Source organism: Macaca nemestrina, chromosome 13 (assembly GCF_043159975.1).
Source record: "Macaca nemestrina isolate mMacNem1 chromosome 13, mMacNem.hap1, whole genome shotgun sequence".
In the NCBI taxonomy this organism is placed as follows: Eukaryota; Metazoa; Chordata; class Mammalia; order Primates; family Cercopithecidae; genus Macaca; species Macaca nemestrina.
In genome coordinates, this window is record NC_092137.1 from 113711146 (window position 1) to 113724086 (window position 12941).

Here is a 12941-nt window from a genome sequence, read left to right on the forward strand (position 1 = left end):
TTTGATAAGGCTCCTCTACAAGACCTGCATGCTTTACTTTTTTCCGTGAAACTTGGGATGAAAGGCAGAAGGCAGGAAGAGAATTAATGTAGCATACAGTCTAAAGGCAATGCTACAACCGTGATTAAGTAGAAAAGTTAAAAGGCACAGATTTTCCACAGCTTCGCTGCGTGCAACCCATCCGTGTAACAAGTTGACAGGCCTAGCGCGTCAGCTCCATCATCCCCTCCGACAGCTAAAACGCAGCATTGCATCCCTTTTCAGAGAAAATTTGCGTCTGCACCATGAAGCGTTGTACATTATTTCTTAGCACTGCAGGGGGCTCAAGTCCATATGGAACCTTCACAAATATTACCACAGATCAAACCGGCGGCGTTTGGAGGCAGATTTGACATACCTATTTAAATGAACAGCAGGGGTCCTCGGGCAGCCTCAGGCTGTGCGGGAGAGAACCTCTACGAGCCCAGCCGCAGCTCCATTACTCAGCAAAGACACACTCTACATTTATCATTCATTTCATTTCTGCCAGGGCAAGAAGCTCATTTGCCCAAGGTCAACAAAAAGCGAAAAGAAGGTTTTCTTTTTTTTCCCCAAGAAATAAATGTACCTGACAAGTGGGAATTTTGTCCTTTGGGTTTGTGGAGCACAAATAAACAGCAGATAATTCTAAAAAGCAGAGTAAATGTGTGCACTGATTCAAGCCACTGCAATCTGACTGTAGATGGGGGAAGCCCAATAAATATTTCTGAAACTTTAAAAAAATCATATAACGAGTAAAATAGAACTTGATATCATGTTCTAAAAATAAAAACAGAATATTGGCATCCGGCCTTTTTTTCCACAGCAATTCTGGGGAACTCTTCCAAATTTGCACACTATCAGATACTTATAGCTCTGAAAACAAAACAAAAATTGTTCACAGCACCCTAAATGCAGTTGGAAGTCAAACTGTAATAAAATCATTTCTTAGGTTGTTTCGGGGCCCAAATTCTAGGCTCGTCCACTGCATTAATCTATGAAAGGCAAAAATTGTATATAAATAACAAAAAACAAATGAGAAGTAACCATTTGATTCTTTTTCAAGGCAAATGCCTCAGAGCCCCTGACAGCATCATACACTTGGCCTCCTCCTTCCATACCCTGGAAGCACATGCACACACTATATAATTGAGCTGAACATCTATTTTCGAACATGATTTCAATTTGTAAGTAAAAGCATTTTAAAGACAAACCATTCTGATATAAATTCTATAAAGTTTACCTTTAGCAAAATGAATTAATATAAATCATTTCATCAACACACTGTCTTACCTCTAGAAGTCTTATTTTTGCCCATTATAAAATACTAGGTAAATTCTGAAGCTGAGAACAGTATCCAGTATAACTAGTTTTGTAGCTTACAGCTCGTATTATTTATCATAAATGCAATATACTTACATGCATTAATGAATAGTATGACTGTTTGCCAGTATAGAAGAGATAGTGAAATGGACGGCCATCTTCTCCCCACTGGATTGCTGATAAAAAAGCCAGATGAAAACAAATAAAAATATACACAGAGACAGAGCAAATAGCTGCATTTAACCACAGTTAGGAGACACATTTATAATTGAGTAACAAAAAATATAAAAATCACCAACATTTAGAATTTGGATATTTAGTTTAGCATATTTATATGCAATTATTTAGGATATTTAATATTTCATACCATTAACATAAAACAATGTTTACATTTAATTAAAAAATTACTAAATATTAATTATGAGAATTTCTATAATTTGTTTCAAATAAAAGCTTATAAAATAGCCAAAATCATCTTGTTTGAATAAAAAAATTTAGGCTTGGCTACATACATAATGCCCTCCCATATTTTTAAAAGGGAAAACTGATAAAGTAAACAATGCAGTACATTCAAAGAATCTAAAACAGGTAAACAAAGATGAAAACGAATGTATTTTTCTATGCTACATCATTTGTTTCAACCCTGTGGTCATCCACCTCCGAGTGTAAAACATCGACAACAGAAGGGCCTCAAAAAGGTGTTGGGTGCAATTCCTTCTGGAATACACATGGCCATTCACATCTAACTAACCACCACCAAGCAAACTGAGAAGTGGCGTTAGTCTAAGAAACAAGACAAATAATAACTCTGTGTCCTCTGCCCATGCTATCTCTGTTGAGATGCTTCTCTGAAGCAGATTATCCTCCTTGGTCCATTACAGAAGTTGTAAACTATTTTCCCCCAGGCCGTCACTTGCCTTTTACTTTTACTTACGTTACCTTTCATAATTGAGAAGTTTAAAATATGTAAATAGTCAAATCTGTCGCTTTTCCTCTATGGCAGTGTGACTTGTTTTTTTCATGATTCAGCCCATGAAGGAATCCTTTATAGGCATTTTCTCCCTAATTGCAGCCCCCCCATGAAATGTTAATACCACAGGCACACTACACATCTGCTGATGTATAGTGTGGCCCACCGGAGGGCCACAAACCATTGTAACAGCTAGGTTTCCCCACCCCCGTGAACCAATCTTTGCCCCCACTGAGGAAACATGCTTTAAGGCTTTGGGCTCTCTAAAATTATTTTCTTGTATTTCTTCTGGAATTTTTATTTATTTTCATGTTCAAATATTTAATCTATTGGAATTTATGTTTGTGAGGCAGAAATCCAATAACTATTTTGTCCAGCAAAGAGTCATTATCTCTCTACAGTTTTTTGAATAGGACAGGCTTTTCTATTGAAATACCACCTGTATTATATAGGAGGATGTCTTTCTTCTGAAACAAAGACCACATTTTCATAATAAATGTTGAAAAGAAAGTCTTGCTTGGCTACTTAGCTTGAAAAACCAAATTCTTATTTGCTAATGGCTTATGGATGATTTCAGCACTTTTCCACAATCATTGTCATAGACTTCATGAATCAAATCCAGCATATCTTCTAATATTTTTCTTTTCTTATGCAATTGATTTTCACTGTATGGTTAGTCTGTCAGAAAGTGATTAAAAAAAGGACAAACATGGTTGCAGACAAGACTCTACTGGTAAGCTTGGAGATATGTTTGAGTTGAGTCTCATATCATGGGATTGATTTTATTACATATGTGAATGTGTATACACACACACACACACACACACACACACACACACACACACACACACACACTCTTGACCTCACTGAACCTAAGGTATCACAGATTTTAAGATGCCGCATCATGTATCTTATATATCACAAAGAAAGAGGAAAAAATACGGTCAAACCACGATATGTATCATAGCTCACAAAAACTGTAAAGTGTTTCCTGCTGTCAGACATTAAAATTTGAGGAAAAAAAAAAAAAGTCTTAGAATTAACTAAGTAAGGCACAAACATATGCCGCCAGTACGTTGCTCATTGGTCTGTCTACTCTGCGTCAGTAACTGCCAATTTAATTAGCAGAGCTTTTTGCTGGGTTTTGATACCAGGTATGATGAGCTCCCTTCATTACTTAAAAAAAATTTTTTAACCACTGCTTCTTGCACAATTAGACTTGACAAGTTTCTCCCAAAAGCTGTACCAAAACTTTAAGTAAAATTATATTCAATTTATCAATAATTTAGAAAGCAGCAATTTTGGAATATTGTCTTCCCTTAGAGAACCATAGAATTTTTCCAACTATTCAGATTTTCACTTCTGATCTTTAACTGAGTATCATAATTCTCTATATAAATCTCATATATTTTGCAAGTCTTATTTGTGTATTTTAGTTTCTGTTTCTCTTGATACTGCCCTCCCCTATTCAGTTATCTATAATATAAAAGTAACTTTACACAAGTAACACATACTTCCCAGATCATATGTTAAAATTCTTTTGTCAGAGCAAGGCGGGAGTTTATTGCTCTGGACTCTCTGTGCATTTACGTATGTATGCCTGCATGAAATAGGATTGTCTGTGTGGGTCTTTTAAAGATAAAAGTGGTATTAAACTGTATTTATGCTACATACACCATTTTTACTTGCTTTTTTAACTCAACAATGTTACACCTCTACTAGCACAACTAGCTGTATCTCACTCTTTTTACGGCCTGTATATTATTCCACAGCATGAGTTTATTTAGCCACCCTGTGATGAACATTTAGACTCTTTCCAATTTCTTGCTGATACAATATTTACAATTTCCGATCTGATGGGTGATAATTGCCTCTCATTATTGTCTTACAAGATGTTATTTCTGACCTCTGATATTTTCAAATGTTTACTGGTAGTTTAATTTTTTCCATTTATGAATTGCTTACTTTCCTTTGCTCATTTCTCTAGTAAGCCGTTTTTGTTAATTTGTGAGTAATTTATTCTAGGTATCAGGCCTCTGGCACATTTCAAATTTTCTGGTGTCTTCGTCAAACAGAAATTTTTAACTTCAACATAAATAATTTATCATCTTTGTCCTTTAGTTTTTGTGATTTAAGGACATAATATCTGTTACTTTAAAAGTATTGAAAGCTGTATGTATATTCTTCAACTAGCCACTTTATTTCTGTTCTAGAGTTTGAATTTCTTAACTCCAAAAACACACAATAATTTTTAAAGTCTTGACGAAACTCTGTTATCTTCTGCATACATCCTATTTTTCAGCATACCATTAAATGAATTGATAAAAGGAGGCACATGCATGCATATACATACGAATGTGTCTGTATGAATATGTAGGTATGTATTCGTATAGTTGGAATTCAGTGTTTTTAAAACAGTTCTTGTCTGCCAAAATACATAAAGGAAGTGAAAGATTGCAATTCATTTGCTACCAATAAGACCATCATGTTACTTAGATCATCATTACATGCCATCCCATACTGATTTCTTTGTGTGTAGATGTGGCCGCCACAGAGTCATCAACTGACAGGATGCTCATATGATCTCTGCAGGATCAGCATTTCACCCTGTAACTATACTGTGGCCTGCTTGTATAAGAGGGTATCATTTTGTAAATTTTCAGAACAATTCATGGTTTAAATGCTTGGAATTCAGGGACCCAAATAATGGTAGTCTAGTGAAATTCTAATACAGTTTTTAGTGTATGTTTTCCATTTTCTAAGCAGGCAGTCATAACATCTGTGAATAATCATCAATTTTCCTAATTTCTTTCAGTTTTCTAATTCATACTTTTTACCTTTTTAAGCCACACTTTTTTTTAACCACGCTAGTTAAAACTTCCAAAACAATGCCAAATAACAGAGGTGAGTATGCACGTACCTGTCTTATTCCTGAACCAGGATCTATTGATATATTTTAAATTTGATGTGTTTCTGTTTGTCATGATAGGCTTTATCAAACTTAGAAAGTTTCTTTTTATTTCTAGTTGTGTTTTTACCAAAAAAATTAATGCTCAATTTTGTTAATTAACTTTTATTTATTGAAATGTTTTAACCTTGACTCAATTAACACAGAGAATTACATAAATCATCCTTATTTTCCCGGAGAGAAAAAAGGCCCTCTGGTATATTCTCTTAATATAAAGTTTACTTGGTTTGCTAGTGTTTTATTTGGTGACAATAGACTATAGGTTCCTTTTTCATGAAATTTGTGACCAGATTTGATAATTGTGTGAGCCTCGGAAGGGAATTTGGAAGTTTCATTCTTTTCTTCTGCTCTGTAACAGTTTAAATAACAATAGTTACATCCTCCTTCAAGGTATGTCAGAACTTCCTGACAAAACCTTCTGGGCCTGGGCTTCTTTCATTAGACCTTTGGTGCCCTTTGATAACTTCTGCGGCTTTTAGATTAACACGGGGTACCCAATCCCTGGACCATGGACAGGTACCAGGTTCTACTGATTTTTATTTGCTGTCATGACTGGTCAACTGGGACCAGAGTGGGTGTTTCACAATAAGAGCACTTGGTTCTATAGCAGGGGTCCCCAGCCCCTAGGCCACAGACCAGCATAGCTTCATCTGTATTTATAGACGTTCCCCATTGCTCATATTACCGCCTGAGCGCCACATCCTGTCAGATCAACGGTGCCATTAGATTCTCATAGGAGCGCAAACCCTATTGTGAACAGCACACGCAAGAGATCTATGTTGAGTGCTTCTTATGAGAATCTAATGCCTGATGATCTGTCACTGTCTCCCATCACCCCCACATGGGGCCATGTAGTTGCATAAAAACAAGCCCAGGCCTCACGCTGATTCTACATTATAGTGAGTTGTATAATTATTTCATTGTATCTTACAATGTAATAATAGAAATAAAGCTCACAATAAATGTAATGAGCTTGAATCATCCCGAAGCCATCCCCCAACCCCTGGTCCGTGAAATCGTCCTTCACAAAACTGGTCCCTAGTGCCAAAAAGGTTGGGGACCACCAGTTTAACCAATACTCTCCTGATTAAGACATCTGTGGCAATTATATTATTCTTTCAACTACATGTCTGAGAGTCAGTTGAGTCTGGTGGTCATATATATATGTGTGTGCCACAACTGCCTGGGCCTCTTTCCATTCTGGCTCAACTATTTCCTAGCTGTTATGTCCTTGGTAAGTTAAACTCCATGTCCTTTTCATTCCTACATTTGTGCAGTGGGGGAAATTACAGTATCTACTTAATAAACCTATTGTGAAGAGTGTAAGTTAACACATAGGAAGCACTTAGAATTATGCCTGGTCTACTCTGTTTCAATAAACGCTAACAATTCTTACTTGAGAGATTTTTCAAGTTAGAAGAAAGTTACCCATAACAATTGTATACTTTAAAATTACCCTCTGAATATTATTATTTACAATTCTTAATATTGCCCTCTTATGTTTTCTCTTTTTTCCCTGGCCAGATTTGCCAGATGTTGATTGACTTCACTAGCTTTTTCAAAGAATGACATGGTTTTGTTTATCATACCCCTTCTTTTAAATTTCTTCGCTATGCTCCTCTATTCGATTTTTCTTTTTCTGGCTTCCTGAACTGAAAATTTAGTTCATTTATATTCATTCTTTCTTAATTTCTAACAAATATATGCTTGTCTCTGTATAATACAATGTCCATATTCCATAGGATTTAATAGGAACTGTTTTCATTGTCATGTCTGTAACCTCAATTTTGATTTTCTCTTTAATTCAACAGTAATATGGTTTTACTGATTTTAACTCAGAAAAATCTAACGATATGATTTTTACTACTTGGAATTCGTTAGGTTTTCTTTATGGCCAATTACATCATAATTCTAGTAATAGTCCATAGGCCTCTGCATAGAAAATGTATTCTTTGTATCTGTAACTATAAAATCATGCTGTGTTATTCAAATTCGTTAGAGCCTTAGTTAACAGCTTTTGCTTTAAATATTTCAATGCTAAATGTTGGTGCAAAAAGGTTTGTGGTCATCAAATCTACTCAATGGAGATAAGGTTTTATCAACATAAATTAACATTCTTGTTTCATTGAAGTATTATTCACACTCCTTGAATTCCATTTTGTCTAATATGAGGTGCTACTCTTTGCTTCTGTTGACCCAGTAGTTATCTTTGTTTCACCTAATATTTTTATCACTTGCTTTAAACCATAAAGAGCAAGACTTTTATGTTAACTCAATCTAGAAGCTTCCATCTTTTAATAAGGAAAGTATTAGTACGCTATAAATGTCATAATCTACCCAAATCTAAAATTCACTGGTACTTTTTTAGCATACAAAAAAATCAGTTTATCCTTTATTTACGAAATACAACAAAATTGGGAGGTAGGTACATAAGCAACAAAAAATATTTTACTAATTCTCAAGGAGTACTGTTTACATATAGCTACATATAGTAAACTACAACTTAAGATAATCCTACCAGAAGTGACATATTTTCAAAATAACACATGAGCATTTTGCAGGGATATATAGAAGTTTCAGTTGATACAACCTGGCTGCTGATAACAATAAACTTCTAATACTGAGAAGCTGGTACAATTTGAAAGAACAAACCAGTCTTAGGGGGCAGATGTATAAGAAGAGATGCAACTAGCAGAGATATAAAGAACGAAGAGAGAGACAGAGAAATAGGTGGGGAGCCTGAGAGGTTAAAAAAATAGAAGAGTTAGTAAAGAAGAAGAAGAAAAAAATCACTGTCATTACAAACATTTACTGAAAAGTTACTAGGTGTTTAATATAAGTTACTGTGCCCTGTGCATAGTTTTACTTCTGTAACACTTGAGTTGTATCTGCAAAAGTGATGTGCACTTTTAATATAGTCTTCATTTATTATTTCCCCAAAAGCTATTGTTAGATTGATGGTATAATTTATAATCAACCATGTCTAAGAATCGAGCAAATACCAATGATAGAGCATACTTACAAAAAGATTCAAAACATTTATAACAAGATTCAAACTAAAAGTTATCATTTCCAAGAGTGAACTGGAGAGAATAAATTCCTAGCTTTGAATGAAAATAGGACTTAGCAGAAATACCACTGAAAAATAAATAAGTCTTCTATGGAAATATCTGCTATCTTACCAATTTTTATTTAATTCTAAACACACTGATAAAGCGCCCTGCACATTGAGCACCTGTGGCCACCCAGCTGTTCTCAAGTAGATCCACACATTTTTGCTGCTGAGTTTCATGCTTACTGGTAGTTGTGTTTACTCCCAAGCCTACTTTATTGCAGTTGTACTTATTTCTATAAATACAGGAATTAAGTATTACATAAATAAATGAAATATGAGTGCAAACATAAAGTTCCTACTTCTAGGAAAACTAGGTTGAATGCTCTAGAAAGGCAAGTTGCTAAAAAAAAAAAGTCATGCCAACTTCAGTGAGGTTGATGGGAAGGATTTATAGAAATACAAAAATACTCTGCACTCAGATTTCTTAGGAAGTGTAAGTTCACTGCTCCACTGCAAGAAAATCAAAAGTGAAAGACTGCGATGATGCATCAGCGGCAATGGTTACACAAAAGCTGCGGGGGGGAGCGGACACACTCACAACCACCAAACCTCTAGGGTCACAGCAAAAGCTTGATGGGTAAGTTCAAGTTACATTTGGAGTGTTTTTTTAAAGAAATGATTTCTAGCTTTAATACTTTTTAAGTTAACAGAGAACTACTGGTCCTCACTGGATAAGAGGCTTCTAATGTATAGTAAATATATTATTCATTTTCTTGGCAACCTTAAAGCTTGTTGTGTATTTTCTTCAAGATTTTTTTTTTACACATTTAAAAGACAAAGAGAACATCTTAATAGAAGCCAGAGAAAACAGGAGACACGATTAGAAGATGGCTAACTGCTCACTAGACGCATGTAAGACAAGCCAATGGAATTACATCATTAAAGTATTGAGAGAACAGAAAAGAAAATCTATAGTCAGTGAAAATGTGCTTCTGAAATCAAGGAAAGTTTTAAATTTTCTTATAAACAGAAGTTGAATTAGTTGCCAGCAGCTCTGTACCAAACTCTCCCTCAAAAGGACATGTTGGAATGCAAATAATTAGTGACATTCGTATAGTCACAAGCTCTAACCCCCTCTAATTTTAGTATTTAATTTAAAAGATAAGGTTTGCAAACTTCACTCATTCATTGTTAGTTACAAAATTTTTTGACCTACTTCACAACTACCGTGACACAGGGGGGCCACCCTACAATATGTGAGCAACTGCTGATACATAACCTGACACGGAAATACGGTAAAGAAAAAACTGTTGATCTCATTCTCGAACAAACTTACCTCTTTGTTTTGGAAAAATCTGTTCAGGATGCTGTAAAATAAATTAATAATGTATTAGATAATTATCGTAACATATAAAAGTGAAATTTTTAAAATAGTAATTAAAATAACTACCTTCATTATTGGCCTGGCTCGTTTCTCAAACAAACCACTTGGGAAAAGGTAAGCAATAGCTCTCTGAAAATATACACAAAGGTTAGTTAACAACTGTTATACAAAAAAGGTTGGAACTAATAGTTATAGAGTGCTTTCTAAAGGCTGAACATTGAATTAGAGTTTCAAAGCATTATCTTATTGCATAATTGTTTCAATGGGATGATAAAATTACTACACACTCATCCAAAAATAAAAAATTTTAACTATTAAACTGGTTATTGACAATTTTCAAGTGTGAGCTTTAAATGTGTCATTCCTTGAATATGAAAGCACAAATAATCTCTCTTTTATTTTTAAAGGATCACTTAGAGATGCGCCTGTCCAGCTTCTGTGGAAATGTGCTTAAGAGCAATTGTTCCAGCTCCCAGCTGGTCGTGCACATATCAAAGAGCAGGCTGCAAAGAGCAGGCTCTAAGTCTCACCCACTATGACACCCCTGATGTCTTCAGATGGTCTTTCAACTTTTTCCAGAGTTTTTAAACTACACTCTTCCCAAACAAGTTCTTCTTCCATGTCTGTTTTTCAATAGGGATGCTGCTGGCATTGTGGGTGTGACAGCTCCATCACAGGCACCCTTCTCCCATACTGTAGGTCATTGAATATTCCTGGCTTTTTTCCAGTCGACACCAGTAATACCCAGTGCTCGTGATAAATCTCATCCCCACACCTTTCCAAATGCCCCTACATCCTAGGGAGCAGCACTGCCTCCCAGCTGAGAACAATAGCTTAAGCCTGTATAGTGTCTTCTCCAATACCCTGCCTCACCATTAACAACAAAATGTACACTTTCCTTCTTGTTGAACAGTGCCAGAGGAAGAGTCCACGGCCTGGGACCCGGTAATGCATTTAAATACACTTCTGCTCGTTTAGAGAGCCTGTTCTGAGTGGGCCTTCTCTGCCCGCCCACATAGTAAATGTGTTGGACCAGACTTTGCCCCCGAAAGGAGAGGTCTATAATTTGGAGGTATAAATTCAGTCATATTAGGAAGCCTAATTGTGTCTCTGGGTCAAGCTTCATTCTCTCATTCAGCTTTTTTCAGAACAAAATTACACTTCAAACAAAACAAAAAACCTAGCTCAGGCACGGTGGCTCACGCCGGTAATCCCAGTGCTGAGGGAGACTGACGTGGGTGGATGAGGCCAGGTGTTATAAACCAGCCTGGGCAACAAGCTTTGTCACGCAGGCTCAAGTGCAAAATAAACAAACAAATAAAAAACTTTGATCAAACATCAGTGTGCCCCTTTAGCAAACTTTTTTGTTTTAACTAGGTCCCTCTCCAGCCACCCCCTTCCTTCGCTGCAGGGAAAAAAGGTAGACTTTTTCTTTTATTAGAGACAGGACCTCACTCTGTCGCTGAGGCTGGAGTGCAGTGGCACAATCATGCTCACTGCAGCCTTGACCTCCCAGGCTCAAGCAGTCCTCCCACCCCAGCCTCAGGAGTAGCTGGGGCTATAGGCTTGCACTACCACACCCAGCTAAATTTTTTTTTCTTTTTCTTTTTTTTTTTTTTTTTTTAGAGACGAGGGTCTTACCATGTTGCTCAGGCTGGTCTTGAACTCCTGAGCTCAAATGATCCTCTGGCCTTGGCCTACCAGTATTGGGATTACGCACATAAGCCTTAATAAGTGATACTGCGACTGATTGCCATTTGGGAAAAAAAGATACAACTGAAATCCAAACCTCACATCACATAGCAGAGTAAACTCCAAATGAGTGAGAGGGCTACACATACAAAATAAAAACAAATACATACGACACGGGCGAATTCCTTTATAACTAAGAAACGGGAAAGTCTTTCATAACTATGACTCAAAATTTATAAGTAATTTTTAAAAAAAGATTGACAGGCCAGGCTCGGTGGCTCACGTCTGTAATCCCAGCACTTTGGGAGGCCGAGGCGAGTGTATCACCAGGTCAGGAATTCAAGACCAGCCTAGCCAACATGGTGAAACCCCGTCTCTACTAAAAATACAAAAATTAGCTGGGCATGGTGGCGGGCACCTGTAATCCCAGCTACTTAGGAGGCTGAGGCACGAGAATCGTTTGAACCTGGAAGGCGGAGGTTGCAGTGAGCCAAGATCACCCCATTGCACTCCAGCCTGGGCTACAGGGCAAAACTTGGTCTCAAAAAAAAAAAAAAAAAAAAAGATTGACCAATTAAATTATATTTTTAAAAGAAATATATGGCTCATAACAAGATAAGTGCAATTAAAACTACTGAGAGAACACTTTTTATCTAACAGGACTAGCAAAAGTTCAAAAGTCTGACAGCACACCGTTGGTGAGGCTATAAAAAACACCCTGCCACCTTGCTGGTGGGAATGCCAACCAAGTGCTGTAACCTCTTCAGGGGGAAGGTGGGAGCTTTCTAACAAAACGACATACATATTTCCCTAGCCATCTGACTCGATGAATTTACCCAGAAGATACACCCCTATGAATACAAAAGAACATAAGCACGCGTTATTCACTGATTTATGAGAACAAAATACTGAAAACAACCAAATCCCCATACATAAGAGGTTGGTTGAATAAATGAGGGCACATCTGTGCAATCTAGTACTATAGAGCTGTAAAACAGAGAAAAGCCAAGATACAAAAGAAATGTACCTAGAACGCTGCTTTGGTGTAAGAAATAGAAAAAGAAAAGGCATGTAAGTATAGGGGGAAAATACGCATAAGCTTCTTTTTGCAACATAAACACAAAAAAAGATAAGTAGAAACCAATAAAAATCATTTCTCAAGGGCTGGGTGAGAGTAGAGGGAGGGGCACAGGGATGAGGGCAAACTCCTGTGGGCATCCCTCGTATAGTTAAGCTCTGAAGCATGTAAATGTTTTATATATTAAAGAATCATGTTTATAAAGAAATTAAAAATATAACCAGAAACAAATAACAACAACAAAATAATTGCAAAGAAATCTTCATCTTTACTTGGCAGGCTTATGGCCAGTCAGAACATGGATATTATAATTCTGAAATATTTTATGTATACTGCAGCATAAATAAATAAATATATTAATTTTATGGAGACCAATATTTTATTATAGAAGATATCCAAATGTAAAAGGGAAAACCCTATAATGTTAAGTAATATAAACTCTTATCTTAAAAA

The 12941-nt window shown here is 36.2% G+C and overlaps 1 protein-coding gene across 1 annotated transcript in view; it reads right to left on the minus strand.

Annotated features, from left to right (window-relative positions):
* LOC105490156 (mitochondrial ribosomal protein S9) overlaps positions 1 to 12941 on the minus strand; it is a 56153-nt gene that overhangs the window by 18569 nt on the left and 24643 nt on the right. Inside the window, exons 3-5 of the mRNA XM_011755523.3 lie at positions 9785 to 9847; positions 9671 to 9701; positions 1438 to 1517 (exon numbers count right to left, since the gene is read on the minus strand). Coding sequence (XP_011753825.1) covers positions 1438 to 1517; positions 9671 to 9701; positions 9785 to 9847 — 174 coding nt within the window. The remainder of the gene's footprint in view (positions 1 to 1437; positions 1518 to 9670; positions 9702 to 9784; positions 9848 to 12941) is intronic.